The sequence below is a fragment of the Triturus cristatus genome, chromosome 8, assembly GCF_964204655.1.
Source record: "Triturus cristatus chromosome 8, aTriCri1.1, whole genome shotgun sequence".
In the NCBI taxonomy this organism is placed as follows: domain Eukaryota; kingdom Metazoa; phylum Chordata; class Amphibia; order Caudata; family Salamandridae; genus Triturus; species Triturus cristatus.
Genome location: NC_140591.1, coordinates 800,338,893 through 800,354,575, shown reverse-complemented (window position 1 = coordinate 800,354,575; position 15,683 = coordinate 800,338,893). Strand labels below are relative to the sequence as shown.

The window sequence follows — 15,683 nt, the reverse complement described above, 5'->3', positions numbered from 1 at the left end:
CACCTACCATTCCTGATTCTGCAAAACAGGAATGGGATACGCACAGACACAGAAGGGCTGCCAGCAACAGACAAATGGTTTTGTTTTTAACAGTCCTAATCAGGATGTTGAACCTAGTAGAGACTATTATGTGGGTAGCATACCATACAATTTTAAAGCCTATGGGCATAGTGGCAGAAACAAACACATTTTATATGGGGAACTCGCATACAGTATGTTTGCAGTATATTGAGCACAAAAAAAAGAAGTCCTCAACACAGCTTCACCCCATTGTGCAAAGAAGAACTTACAGACTGATATTGTGGAGAATGTGCCAGAAAAAAAGCACTAACCTACAAAAAATTTGAAGTATTTGAAAAAAAACTAGTCTGCAAGGTAAATGAACAGATAAGATTTTTTCAATAAAAATAAAAATTGAATTTGAATAAAAGGTTTCAATATACAAACTCTTCCCTTTGCAGATGCCTCTTAAATCACCATTTATGAATTTAGTCTGAATAAAAGACAATGCTATTCTATAACGTAGTACGCGTTATTACCATTGAGAATCATGCCCAAAAACAGAAGCATTTCTGTTGATTAGTCATTCCCCTCATTTGCCAATTATGTAATAAATATAATGATCCCTTTAGCAATGTGCCAAGAATCAAGAATGAGGATTGGATTATCTGTAAATAATAGTAATAGTGATATATAAATGTAACCTATCATCCATTTCCAATTATTTAGATCTATTTATTAATATAGATATTAAACATTTTGGGGCTTATTATGATATCGGTCGATGTTGCCTCAGACCGACACCTTCTCGGTCTTAGGACTGACCAACCTACGGTCGGCGCTTTCCATCCACTGATTAGGATGCGACCGAACACAGTTCAGTCAGATACCCAAAGTTCTGTATGGGAGCCTGAGTTATAACCTCAAACAGGCTGTAATACAGGCTCCCATGAAGAAATGTGTGTGTAAAACCCTGCACCCTGTGGCAGGTACCCAATGGTGCCTGCCACACAGTGCATGGATTTACAGGGGGCCACCCTAGGTACCCCCTCAGCCACCAACCGTAGGCCGGGGAGGCAAGGAGCCCTGCTCGGGGCCCCCAAAGTTGCTTTCCGACAGCCTTTCCGTATCAAAAAGGCAAGCACAGAAAAGCTGTGGGAAACCGACATCACAATCTCAACGGCAGAAATGCTGTCCATAGGGGATTACGGTGTGGTTCTGACCGGCCGGAAGACTCTAAGAGCCAGTCGGAACCATGTTGGAATGACCGACCAGTTCACGCTTCGACCACCGACATCGTAATTCGGTGGTCAGACCGCAAACCTACTGTGTCAGTTGAAAGCCTCCAACCACGGACGGAAAGCTTCTGACTAGCGTTCAGAAGCTTTTCGACCTACATCTTAATTGGTCCTTATGTTCTTTGTGATTTGTATTCACAAGAGTGGTTTATAAACTTTTATAGCCTCTCTAAAATATTTCTAAGATCTTGGTAGTAGAAAATATTTCTTTGTTAGTCTGTTAATTACCATTGTATAAATTAATATCAAGAGCTTCATAAAAAAAATATAATGTATTTGTAGGATGGGGGACACATCAAGCCCTCTTGAATTTGCTATCTGGGTAAGTGCCAGCAGTGTTTGGAAAGATAGGCAAGAATGCCTTCTGTTCTTTGACTGGTCCTGAATATCATGTTTGTGATGTTGTACTAGCCTTTTGCAGCACTCATGATTTTGTCACAGTTTGTCATGAGAGGGGTATTTTTGAGCAGAAAAATATGGTACATGCTCACATGGATGTCAGATATCCTACACAAGTCAATCAAAAACACGGTTCCAGTCAGGAAAAAGATTATTCTTTATGAACAATGCTTGACGACTTGCTACACATCATAGAGGAATAAAATATCAGTAATGTCCTAGAATGTTGTATTTACCTTCATTTTGTGATATCATGCACACATGGTGTAAATGCTGATTTGCCTTACAGTGTGTTCTACACTCAAGTGATCAAGTGCTACCCTAATGGTCCAATGCAGCAGAGGTGGGAACTAGCAAAATACATTTGTTAAAGTGTTAATCATCTAGGTTGGGTGTAAGGACCTGCAACTATATATAATTTGTTTTATTTTTTTTATTTTATCAAACAAAAAGCAATACAACACATCTCTCGACCTGCAACTATATTGTAAGGTAAGAGTTTGTGGGTATCAGGAGAGGTGAATGGGACAGGACACTAAGAGAAGGCTAACAAAAGTTGTATTTTGGAATTCTTATTTACAACAGTGTAAGAAAGTATTGAAATTAAATGTTTTAACATGTTCTAGTTTTTATAATGTAGCACTCGGTCAAAACAGAGGCATCTCTTTTACCCTTCTAACAGAATTAACAAAACCTTTTCCAGCACATATTAAAGGAAAGGAGTCTCATGAGATATATCATGATATATACGTTTACCTTTTTCGTTCTGTGTGTCTTCCTTAATAGTTCTTACTGCTTCTCTGCATTCACAGTCATTGATTCCAGCTGTCAAAATGAACAAAGTACAGGTTGTCAAGTAAAAATTATAAAATTTACATGAGCACATAATAAACAGATCAACATATTAGTAGCAATTACACACTGAGAGTCTATAAGCGGGAAAACATGGGGTGACTCAGTGTAGGGTAAGTGCATGGTCAGACCCTGTCTTCACTCTCAATGATAACCATGTATATTAGTAGACAAGCTTTGCCACTGTCTCCATTCATCCAGAAACACCAACTACCATCTGCTCCCATGAGCAGATGTAAATTTTACTGAAGATACCTTGAGTATGTAAAGAAACAGAGTCCCATAGAAAACCAATGATCAATAAAAAAAAGTACTGAAAAAGCTGAAGGCGCTGCATTAAAAAAAAAAACGTCAAGTTGCCAATTGTATTCTCCTACAATGCCTTTAGTTGGGCTTCCCCATGGGCAGAATTTCTTTACCACCAAGCAAATCTTACAATGGACTGAGGTGGGAATTGTTACTGTGGGGGGATTGTTACTCAGCCGGGAGATTATCCCCTTAGAGATAGATAATGATCAAAGAGTGTTATGTACCCGATCATTTTTTAACCTATGGAGCTCTGATGCATGCATGTTGGGACTTCTAGAGCACGTGTATACAAAAAGCCTCACAGAATGATCTTCTACAGCCCCTAGTTACGATTGGAGCTGAGTGTGACCTGGTTACCTGACGCTATAAAACACTAAATAAAATGGTGAAAACAAGTCTCAGCAAAACTAAGACGCATTGGGAATCCAATCTCGAGGGAAGAAATTGGGAGAGCATTCTGGCATACACTAAGGGGCCGATTATGAGTTTGACGGTGGGACCGCTCCAACGCCTCACCGCCAAACCTGCGTGAGAACCACCCACAATATAATACATTTTTTAGTTATTGGAGGGCGATTCCTTTGGCGTTTCCACAGCAGAGCACATAAAATAAGTACCACAATGGGAATGTCAAAAACAGTTTCAGCACGGCATAGACTGAAAAAGTCCATGCTGTGCTGGAACTTCTGTGCATGCACGCAGAGGGGGCACATGTTGTGCTCCCCTTTTTGAATCCACACGGCATGAGGAACAAAGGGGCCCTGAAGGTCCCCCTTTGTTTCCTCTCCACCAAGGTTTTCATGGAGGAAGAACCGCCATGAAAACCCTGGGGGGGAGGAAGCTCGTAATATGCTTGGCGGGACCACGACGGTCCGCCAAGCACAATAATTCCTCTGGACCACCACTTCACCGCTAGGGAAGGGTGGTTCCCTGGCAGAGTCGGCGGTCCCAGGGCACCAAGACCACTAGGGTTGTAATGTGGCAGTAGTAAGACTCGCAATTAGGCCCTAAGAAGGTTCCTAGAAACACCATATTTAAATATGCACAACTTAATTATTTCCATCATACCTACCTAGCACTCCAAAATCTTAATGAGAAATTTTCAGGAGATTCCATCATATGCACCCATTGTGTATATGGTATGAAACTGTCCCCTAATCATTACATATTGAGTACAAGTAACACAGCATCTTGAGGTTACACTGTGTAGGATAGACTTATGGAAGCTGAAAGCATTGTTGTTAGGACTATTCCAATGCCTTAGATAAATGGCTTGTTAATTGATTCCTGGATTCAGTGTTGGAGTTAGCCAAAAGATCGACAGCAATGACATGGAAGGTGGCGAGAGGCCCATCTCACATTTGGTGAAAGAGAGTTGATGCAATGGACCAGTACTGATGGTCTGATACTGAGAGAGGAGGAAGCTCAACGCATATACAAATGCAGAATAGCTAATTTATGTGGTGACGTTCTGCATGACTTTGAAAACTATTCTCAGGAAATAGAAATGTTGGATTTGGAAAGTTAAGTTTATGCACCCAAGCTTATCTCATTAATAGATAAGCCCCAATAATTGATGTGTGGGAGGCACCTGCTTGAGGGGTGTGACACAATTCACCCTAGGTATGAGCTCCTAACCCTTGAATTAACCTGCTCAGTTCATACCGAAAAAGCTGTACTGTACTAAGCTGGAAAAGGTGTATGAGTTTATCTTATGCATTATGCTATTTATGTTCACGTTTGTCGACTCAATCAACGGAGACGACACTAAAGAAAAGTGGTAATATGTAGCAGAATATGCTAAGTGTGTTGCATCTGTAGACATGTATTTGGACCATTTTCAATAAAAAGATTTTAAAAAGAAATTAAACAGTACTTACTTTACTTTTCAATAGAAGACTTGTATTTCAGGTTGTGAAATTGAAACAACTAGACTAGTGGAAGCAAAGCATTGTCATTTGACAACTTTTAAGTGGCTCCTGTGTATGTTCAAAATATTGAATAATTCAGTGCTCTTATAGTGTGCTTTGATGTTAACAAGACTGTCATTGGCCTACTGTGTGCACTTGCTTTTGCTATTTCATTATGCGGAATGACACAAGATTATAATTATCATAAAATAATTCTACAGAAAAATAATTATTATAGAGGGATATGAGTCCGGTAACACAGGCTTCATAAACATTAAACATATTATGAGGAAATAGAAAGAGTTGATAAATCCTTGAGATGCAACAGAGCATGTTAACAGATATCTATGAACTGTGACTCCATTTCCAATTTTGGGATTTTAATTTTTGAGCGAGAGATGAGCGCTCAATAGTTTGAGGTTCTTGTGAATAAAAAAGGAGAGCAATTTCAACGAGGAATCACTATTATTAGTGTTGAGCACTGCAATTCTCAGTTTAACCTTTCCCGTGGATATTTTCTTCTCACGTGAGATCACTAAAACAGCAAGATGAGTCTTATCACTCTAAAATGGTAAATGTCAACTAGAAGGAGATACACCTAAAACTAAATAGAGATATGAGTCTTTTCATCTCAAACACATAATTTATCCTGGTTGAAAACTAATCTGTGCTCTGTGAGAACAATCATGAAATTACAGTGATACACTTCAACCTGTTAGAAGAAATGCTCAGATTACTTAAAATTAACATTCAATACGCAAAGTATTTTCATCCTCTTCCCAGTCCTAAAACATAAGGATTTTCCATCCTAGAGATAGGTCCCTGAAAAGCCCTATAGCACTAAAACATATAAATTAGTGCCACCGCTCCAGAAGAGGGATAAGAAGGACACCTTGCCTACATTCTTCTAGTTTGTGCTTGTGCCTCCCAATGAGTCAGCATCCTAGATGTTTAACCCCCTGTCCTAGGAAAAGGTAAGCTAATTTTAGTATCCTTCGTTGAGTCCTGAAGTTCTGAACATATGTTTGTAATGAATAACTTTAGAGAACACTGCCATGCAATTATCTTCTGTTCTCATTTGTGTTGAGTGTTGCCATTAAACCCAAACTCAAAATCAGTTTTATTCGGATTAAAAACAAACCATTAATGCACACAAAAAATACAGGTTAGAAATATATACATTATACACTAAATCACATTTCCACAATCATTTTATCTAGTATATACAGAAACAGAATCAAAAACAAAACAAAGATCTACATGCATGTGGCTACGCCATAATTATTTCTAACGGACAGTGCACATGATCCAAAATTATCCTGCATACCCTTGGTGAATTCAATTTCTGCAAGAACTCTAGTGCTAATTTATACTGTCTAATGTTTGCCACAGTTCAATTCAAGTTCCTTTATTCGGCACACATATTGCCATAAAAGATACATACATAAATAGGAGCAGCATAAAATCCATATAAAATGTACATGGGATTTCAATCATTTCATTTTGCCAAAGATCATAGTCAAATCCTGATCAAAAACAGGGTCCACTTGACCATGTGTAGTGGTCTATCCTTGATGTTACTGCTGTTTGGAATGCTCATGCCTTGGATGTTCCTGTTGTGAGCGTTCCACTTTGGAATATAGAAGTCTAGTGTTTGAACTGTTTAGTCAGTGACAAACAATGGAGGAACTTCACTTACTCATTCATAATTTTCATAGATCTTACCACTGCCTTTAACAATGCACGAACACCGTGGCAAACATCGAGGGAGCTTAACAATTGTAGATAAAATAAGGCAACATCCAATTTCACAAAGGGACACTGTTCCTATAGCAGGATGCAAAAAAGTCATCCATGCTTAAGGGTGCAAATAGTCACCCGTGCAAATAGTCACCCGTGCAAAAAGAATACAAAGGGTGAAAAAGTAGAAAAAGAAGAAAGAAACAAAAGACATCCTAGGTAAAGGTGACCCAATAGTGAGGTGGAATAACCATTTATTTGTCCTCTGTTGCCCTCACACACCCCAGGAGGTGTCATGCTTCATCATCGGGCAGTTGCTCCTCGTGGGGCCGGCGCTGCAATTCCCCACGGGTCCCCCGAAGGTTCTCTTTGTCGGAGATCTTTTAAAGAACTGCCGGATGGTGCATGCGGGTGTGTGGGGTGTGGGTCTAAAAAGGGTGAAAGAGAGTGCGTGCAAGGTGATGAAAATTTTAAAAGAAAAAAAAAAGGGTAAACATAAATCGAATGAATAAGTTGTGAACACTTGGCAGATAAACTGCTACATAAAATCTTGTCCAAGAGGCACACTATGCCCAGGTGTCAAAAGGTCATAGGTCAAATAAGGCATCCATACATTTCCTGAGCCTCAAGTTTTTAAAATCGGCTTGATGTATGATATAAAATAGGGCTTGTAAAAAGCACAGAAGAACATAAAAAGCCTCACCAACTGATCTGAGTGTCCTTCACATGGGCAGGCCACCGCTGGGGTCCCTAGATGTACATGCGAGCCAGAAAGGTTCAAAAGACAGATCACAGAGCCAGCCCTAAAGCGGAAAAGTAATGATCTCTTCCAGCGTGTAAAATGATGTTGCTAAGTACAACACAGGGACCTCGAGTGCAAGAACTAGGAAGGTTTTCTCGCGCTTAATTCATTGTCCATTCTCTGACAGTGACTAAATTCTAAAATACGCAACTTCACCATCTTCTTATCTTAAAGTGCGAGGTGCCTCGAACAAGTCTGATACATTCAGGGATTTGCAGACCTTTTGTATATAAGCCAGCCAGGGGATAATAGAGCTCTTATCTAATTTCAGACATTCCAGAATAATGTCTCTGCTCAGTTTAGTCTCAGTGGTTGTCCATACAGTGACCCAGAGTAAAAGGGGAACCCGCTTGGCTTTATCTGTGATGTACCTAAGTCTGAGCTATAAATGTATAATAAAATGAGGACGCAAGGAGGGTAAGTGCAGGATCTGCCCACAAATTTGATTTTCTTTTAACTGCAAGGAATTGATGTCGCAGTGCCCGTAAATCCCTGCGCAGTAAAGAGTAGCAGGAATACGCTGGGCATTATAAAGATTCCGAAAGGTAAATACTGTGCCTCTTCAGGTGGCCTGAAGCAAATTAATTAAGGCACCAGCCGCTCTACTAAGCTTCAAGCTTGAGTTTCTTATCTGCGGCTGCCAAGAGCAAGCGCTATTGAAAACACCCCCGAGGAAATTAAATTAATTCACACTAGTTGCCACTAGTTTCCTCTATTTCTGGGTGTAGCAAATCCAACTTTTCTGCATGGTCACCCCAGATTGTTAACTTATTTATAGACCCTACTTCTTCTGGCTTTAAGGCCTGTCCATCTCCTGTAAAATATACTTTACATTCAGACTCCCTTTTGGCCTATTTAACTAAAGTGCACCTATGGCATGGATAGTTAAATGCCATATGTGGAATGCATTGTGCATTTACACCACATTCATAGATGACACAAATAAAAGCATGTAGGAGCCCTGCTGTGCTTTCACTGAGCTGCAGTTTAAATGCAGTGAGGTCGAACATGGCAAGGACAAATGTCATTACCATGAGATTTTGATATATATTCATAAATCATCCCTAAAGTGTGCCTTGTAGGCTCACTAGTCAGGGGGCTAATATGGAAAACAGAGCACACTACATATTAGAGTTAATGTGCTCTCACATAGAAATAAAAGCCAAATGTTATTTCAAATTGTAGACATTGCTAGACATTCCCCTAATTGATCCTATATGGGATTAATTTCTTAATTCCCTACCTCCGCTTAGGAAATGGCTAGGAAAATGCTTCAGAAATATTAGCATTACAGAATGTCGTTCTCAAACAACTCAATGAGAAGGAAAAATAGAAGACATATATCCCATACAACATTTTCAAGGTTGAGAGGACAGCATTAATTGCATTACAGCACAACACCAACATCCCAAGAAAACCTGCAAACAAGGGTGGGGCTGTTGTGATCCAGGAAACTGATAAGTAGGAACGTGAGATTCTCAGACACCTGGAGAATTTCATGCACTATAAAAAAGTACTCAGGAGTCCAGTACATGAGCTACAAAGATGAGATTAGAAATATCACAGAGATAGGACTGTTTGCTAGAGGAAGAGTTTATTAGTGAAAAGGAATGTGCATTACTCATTAGACCTCACCCTGGGACACTAGTGATATATACCCTTCTGAAGATACATAAGAATCTTTTTGAACCACCAGGCAGACGTACAAATGTTGGTTGTGACTCAGTTTTGAAGCCATTATGAAACTACGTTGATTAATTCATTAAATTATAAGTTCAGAAGATTGCATCATATCTAACATACAGTATTAATTTCATTGTAGCATGGAGGGTACTGCATTTAATAATGAGTAACACAATTTAGTGGTTTTAGATGTAGAATAATCCCTCTACACAAACATTCCCCAAGATGAAGGCCGACTCATTGTACAGCAGGCACCCACATCCAATAGCAGGGACAATAATATCCTAAGTGTGTTCATTATGGAACTGACTAATATAGAATTAACCAAAAATGACTTCATGTTAAAAAATGAACACTAAGTGCAAAATCAAGGGTGTGCCCAAGGGCGTCTGTTTTGCTCAAAATATAGCAATTCTCTATGCTGCAGAGTTTGAAACGAATGCATTTATGTCTCATGCTAATCCATACAAACAAAATATCTATGAATGGAAGAGGTATATAAACAACTTTGATTTTTAATATGGCAGATGTGCATGTGCGCCTTTATGTGAGAGATAGATGTCTGCATGTGCACTTTTGTGTGTTATCAATGTACAAGGGATGCTTTATGCTGATATAAATATGTAGACACTTGAGCTTTTCACTCAGGTGTGAAAAATGTAAGTAGTAACTACATATTTATAAACTTGGCTCCACCACCTGGTTACAGCAGATGGAGACATGGGAGTCTGCAAATTTGAGTAACTCAACACTCTGAAATAGTGAGTACCTAGAAGTAGTTGAGCTACCCAGATGTGTAAAAGTAAATTTCCTTGTAGTAATCAACATGTGTAAATTTGCCTTTGCAAATAGGCTCCTGTGTGTTATAAACAGACCTTCCAGTATTTCAAGATTTGCAATAAAATGTTGAAATCAGCACTTTTGTAAAAAGCCAGCACTTTTTTACATAGGTGCCTGTAAAATCTGAAGGAATGAGACCCTCCCATATATTGGTACAGTGGCTCACGGACACTGGGCCAATTGTAGCAGGGTCTCACAGCAGGCTGGTGAGGTGGTGTTTATTTACTCCTCACCTGCCCTGCTATTCATTCCTTTGTTGCCAGGGAGAGCCTGCTGCACCTGACCTCAACATCACCTTGTACTTGTTGCTACAGACTGGGGGAGTGGAGGGACACCAGTTAGGTTATCCTAATTCCTCCTCTGCTCCCAGAGGCTTTTTTTGGAGGGGGGGCATCGCACACGGGCAGGCGACTGGCCGAGGGTGGAATTCACTTTTTAAAATGTTTTCGGCCTGCCACGTGCCTTGTGTGCGGTGGGGCCTAGGGCTGCATTTAATTTTATTTTATGTTTTGGGCCACCCTCACAAGGGGCACGCAGCGGGCCCAGGGTGGCATTGATTTTATTTTATGTTTCATGCTCGCCACATGCCCCATGTGTGACGGGCCAGGTGGCATATTTTTTTGGTTTTGGTCCACTGCAGTTAGGGCACACGGCGGGCCCAGGGTGGCATTGATTTTTTAAATATTTTGGAACTGCAGCATGCCCCGTGTGTGTTGCGGGCCAGTTTGCCATATGTTTTCATTTGAGATTGACGCACACTGGGCACACGTTTGGCCCAGGGTGGCATTATTGTTTTGAATGTTTTGGGCCTGCCGCGTGCCCCATGTGCAGCAGGTTTTGGTCCTTCCGCACACAGGTGCCGCAGTGAGCCGGGGGTCATACATTTGTTTTAAAGGTTTAATTTTGTTTTAGGTCCAGCTCACACGGGGCACACTGTGGCCCAAGGGGGTGCATAATTTGTTTTTAAATGGTTGTTTTGGACCTACCGCACACAGTGCACACGGCAGGCCCAGGAAGGCATTTTTAAAACAAATGTTTTTTTTGTGCCCACATCACATGAAGCACGCGACAGGCCCATGGGGGCATTGTTGTTTTTTAAATCTTTATATATACTCCATACATTTTACCTGCTTGGCACACATCATGAACCTTATTTATTTTTTATTTTTTTTGAAAAACCTTTATTACAGTTTCAGAGACATACAAGTATGGGCCTACAACCAACAGGCCGGCCGCTAATGCACACTATAAGCCTAGACACAGCTTAACAATCACATCGATGAAGCAATAAGAGAGCTACTGTAGTGCTAATCAACTCAGCCGGCCGCAGCCGCAGTCCATAGACAAGCAAAGAAAGGTTTCATATTTTTGAAGAAAACGAAAAACATCACACACACAAGGCAGAGGAGGTTAATGGCAGTAACATGTGCTCCCCGTATCGAAGGAGTAAACAAACCCAGGGAGACAGAGGGGGGGGGGGGGCAGGCAGAAGAAACCAAATGCGCACGTCGCAGGAGCATATAGGAATGCGCGGGCTAGGGAGACAGAGCAGCATCCATCTCACGCGTCTGGGGCGGGGCGCAAATACCTCCAATCATGAACCTTATTGGTGAGTTGTTTCGGAAGCCTTTTGTAGAGCTAAATGCTTTCGTCTGCCACCAAATCTTTTATATGGCCGGTAGCAAAAAGCGAACGTACCTGCAACACCTTACTAAGAACTATGGAATGAAACCACGGAAGGTACCCTACCCTTGCAGTACCCGCTGGAATTCTTGGTTTGCTGCTGTCCAGTATGACTTTAAGCACTTCGATGCCTATGCTGGGTTTGTTGAGTCTGAGATGCAACTCAGCAGGACTCCCCCAGATTCCCTGGAAAATCTAAAGAGGATTCTGAACAGTGACCAGAAAAACTGTATTAAAGTTCAATTGGACATTGTGGCAGAAAAATGCCAAAACATTTTAAGTCTGATTACCTTGTTGCAGAGTTAGACACCAGTGACAATAAAGGTGTATAATTATCTAGAGCCCCCCCCCCCACATGAACCTCACAAACAATTCAGTTCTCAATCTGGAATCAATGAGATCATTCCTAGAGACTACTGCACGGGCTACATTAACTCTGACACAGAAAAAAAGATAACAGTGCAGCTTAATGAAGCATTTGAAAATTCCCTTGAAAAGGTGGGCAATTACATGGGGAGGCCCAGCCAGGCACTGGATTATCGAAACAACTGTGCCTTTTCAATCCTGCACGACTCTGCAACCTACCCAAGGACAAGTGTGCATATTCGGCCATCCCTGGTTTGACCAACGTTCCTGATCAGGAGCTTCACCTTACTTCGAACATGCAGACTGAGAAGCAGTACAGGCATCAGTTTCAGGGGTGATTGAGACTGACCTTTTTTGGCATGGGATGGCTGACTGCATTCCAGTCCTTTCACAGCTTGCAGATTTGTACAAGGACTGTGTGGCCAGTTCTGCAGATGCTGAAAGGAGCAACAAAATTTACAAAACTATTTTGTCAGCCATATGTCCCTCTCAGAACAATCCATCTGGGCATTATTGTTTTTACATTATAATCGGCAGCACAATATCGGGCTAGTTTTGGGCTGATCAGAAGAATTGCACATACATGGCCAAGATTAAAACCTAAGGAGACAAGCATACAGGTTCCGTGAGCATTATTCATTTACAGGTTTATGTCATATATGTAGACCTTGACCAAAAACAAATTGTCTCAATAGTAAATAAACAAAATACACATAGGCATTCCCATTGAAAAGCATTACAATTGTATTCTCTACAAAGTATAGAAATCCATAAGTAATGATGGACAAAAGTAATGTAAACATAAATACTACATATTACATACAGTGAATAGACCTGGCAGCATAAATACTGTATACAATGCCTTGGTGTACACTTCAATGTGGTAAATTACTTCATAAAAATAAGATCTCTGTGTTTGGTGTGGAAAGAACTGCAAAATAAAGTGCCACAAAAATGGTGCAAAATTCCCATATTTGGGCCGCACAATTCGTGAATCCATGCCGCAATATCCTGGAGGGTCTATATAAATAGTTGTATAGAGCAAGGCTGTCGAAACTTGTTCCATTGAGGCTACATCCAAGTCAGAGTTTCGGATACCCACATGGGTACATTTTCATTAAATGAACCTAAATGGTAATTGTCACATAGTTATTCTTAAAATCTGCCATGGGGTCTGCACTTGGGTGCAATCGTTGGTCACACCATCTCTAGAGCTATCCTAATTATGTAAACTGTATACTGCTGTTTGGAATGCTCATGCCTTGGATGTTCCTGTTGTGAGCGTTCCACTTTGGAATATAGAAGTCTAGTGTTTGAACTGTTTAGTCAGTGACAAACAATGGAGGAACTTCACTTACTCATTCATAATTTTCATAGATCTTACCACTGCCTTTAACAATGCACGAACACCGTGGCAAACATCGAGGGAGCTTAACAATTGTAGATAAAATAAGGCAACATCCAATTTCACAAAGGGACACTGTTCCTATAGCAGGATGCAAAAAAGTCATCCATGCTTAAGGGTGCAAATAGTCACCCGTGCAAATAGTCACCCGTGCAAAAAGAATACAAAGGGTGAAAAAGTAGAAAAAGAAGAAAGAAACAAAAGACATCCTAGGTAAAGGTGACCCAATAGTGAGGTGGAATAACCATTTATTTGTCCTCTGTTGCCCTCACACACCCCAGGAGGTGTCATGCTTCATCATCGGGCAGTTGCTCCTCGTGGGGCCGGCGCTGCAATTCCCCACGGGTCCCCCGAAGGTTCTCTTTGTCGGAGATCTTTTAAAGAACTGCCGGATGGTGCATGCGGGTGTGTGGGGTGTGGGTCTAAAAAGGGTGAAAGAGAGTGCGTGCAAGGTGATGAAAATTTTAAAAGAAAAAAAAAAGGGTAAACATAAATCGAATGAATAAGTTGTGAACACTTGGCAGATAAACTGCTACATAAAATCTTGTCCAAGAGGCACACTATGCCCAGGTGTCAAAAGGTCATAGGTCAAATAAGGCATCCATACATTTCCTGAGCCTCAAGTTTTTAAAATCGGCTTGATGTATGATATAAAATAGGGCTTGTAAAAAGCACAGAAGAACATAAAAAGCCTCACCAACTGATCTGAGTGTCCTTCACATGGGCAGGCCACCGCTGGGGTCCCTAGATGTACATGCGAGCCAGAAAGGTTCAAAAGACAGATCACAGAGCCAGCCCTAAAGCGGAAAAGTAATGATCTCTTCCAGCGTGTAAAATGATGTTGCTAAGTACAACACAGGGACCTCGAGTGCAAGAACTAGGAAGGTTTTCTCGCGCTTAATTCATTGTCCATTCTCTGACAGTGACTAAATTCTAAAATACGCAACTTCACCATCTTCTTATCTTAAAGTGCGAGGTGCCTCGAACAAGTCTGATACATTCAGGGATTTGCAGACCTTTTGTATATAAGCCAGCCAGGGGATAATAGAGCTCTTATCTAATTTCAGACATTCCAGAATAATGTCTCTGCTCAGTTTAGTCTCAGTGGTTGTCCATACAGTGACCCAGAGTAAAAGGGGAACCCGCTTGGCTTTATCTGTGATGTACCTAAGTCTGAGCTATAAATGTATAATAAAATGAGGACGCGAGGAGGGTAAGTGCAGGATCTGCCCACAAATTTGATTTTCTTTTAACTGCAAGGAATTGATGTCGCAGTGCCCGTAAATCCCTGCGCAGTAAAGAGTAGCAGGAATACGCTGGGCATTATAAAGATTCCGAAAGGTAAATACTGTGCCTCTTCAGGTGGCCTGAAGCAAATTAATTAAGGCACCAGCCGCTCTACTAAGCTTCAAGCTTGAGTTTCTTATCTGCGGCTGCCAAGAGCAAGCGCTATTGAAAACACCCCCGAGGAAATTAAATTAATTCACACTAGTTGCCACTAGTTTCCTCTATTTCTGGGTGTAGCAAATCCAACTTTTCTGCATGGTCACCCCAGATTGTTAACTTATTTATAGACCCTACTTCTTCTGGCTTTAAGGCCTGTCCATCTCCTGTAAAATATACTTTACATTCAGACTCCCTTTTGGCCTATTTAACTAAAGTGCACCTATGGCATGGATAGTTAAATGCCATATGTGGAATGCATTGTGCATTTACACCACATTCATAGATGACACAAATAAAAGCATGTAGGAGCCCTGCTGTGCTTTCACTGAGCTGCAGTTTAAATGCAGTGAGGTCGAACATGGCAAGGACAAATGTCATTACCATGAGATTTTGATATATATTCATAAATCATCCCTAAAGTGTGCCTTGTAGGCTCACTAGTCAGGGGGCTAATATGGAAAACAGAGCACACTACATATTAGAGTTAATGTGCTCTCACATAGAAATAAAAGCCAAATGTTATTTCAAATTGTAGACATTGCTAGACATTCCCCTAATTGATCCTATATGGGATTAATTTCTTAATTCCCTACCTCCGCTTAGGAAATGGCTAGGAAAATGCTTCAGAAATATTAGCATTACAGAATGTCGTTCTCAAACAACTCAATGAGAAGGAAAAATAGAAGACATATATCCCATACAACATTTTCAAGGTTGAGAGGACAGCATTAATTGCATTACAGCACAACACCAACATCCCAAGAAAACCTGCAAACAAGGGTGGGGCTGTTGTGATCCAGGAAACTGATAAGTAGGAACGTGAGATTCTCAGACACCTGGAGAATTTCATGCACTATAAAAAAGTACTCAGGAGTCCAGTACATGAGCTACAAAGATGAGATTAGAAATATCACAGAGATAGGACTGTTTGCTAGAGGAAGAGTTTATTA

General features: G+C 40.8%; 1 protein-coding gene across 1 annotated transcript in view; it reads right to left on the bottom strand.

Annotated features, from left to right (window-relative positions):
• The window catches only part of DHRSX (dehydrogenase/reductase X-linked), a 916,006-nt gene that overhangs the window by 621,797 nt on the left and 278,526 nt on the right, over positions 1-15,683 (bottom strand). Inside the window, exon 3 of the mRNA XM_085622243.1 lies at positions 2,454-2,522. Within this exon, the coding sequence (XP_085478369.1) occupies positions 2,454-2,522 (69 nt within the window). The remainder of the gene's footprint in view (positions 1-2,453; positions 2,523-15,683) is intronic.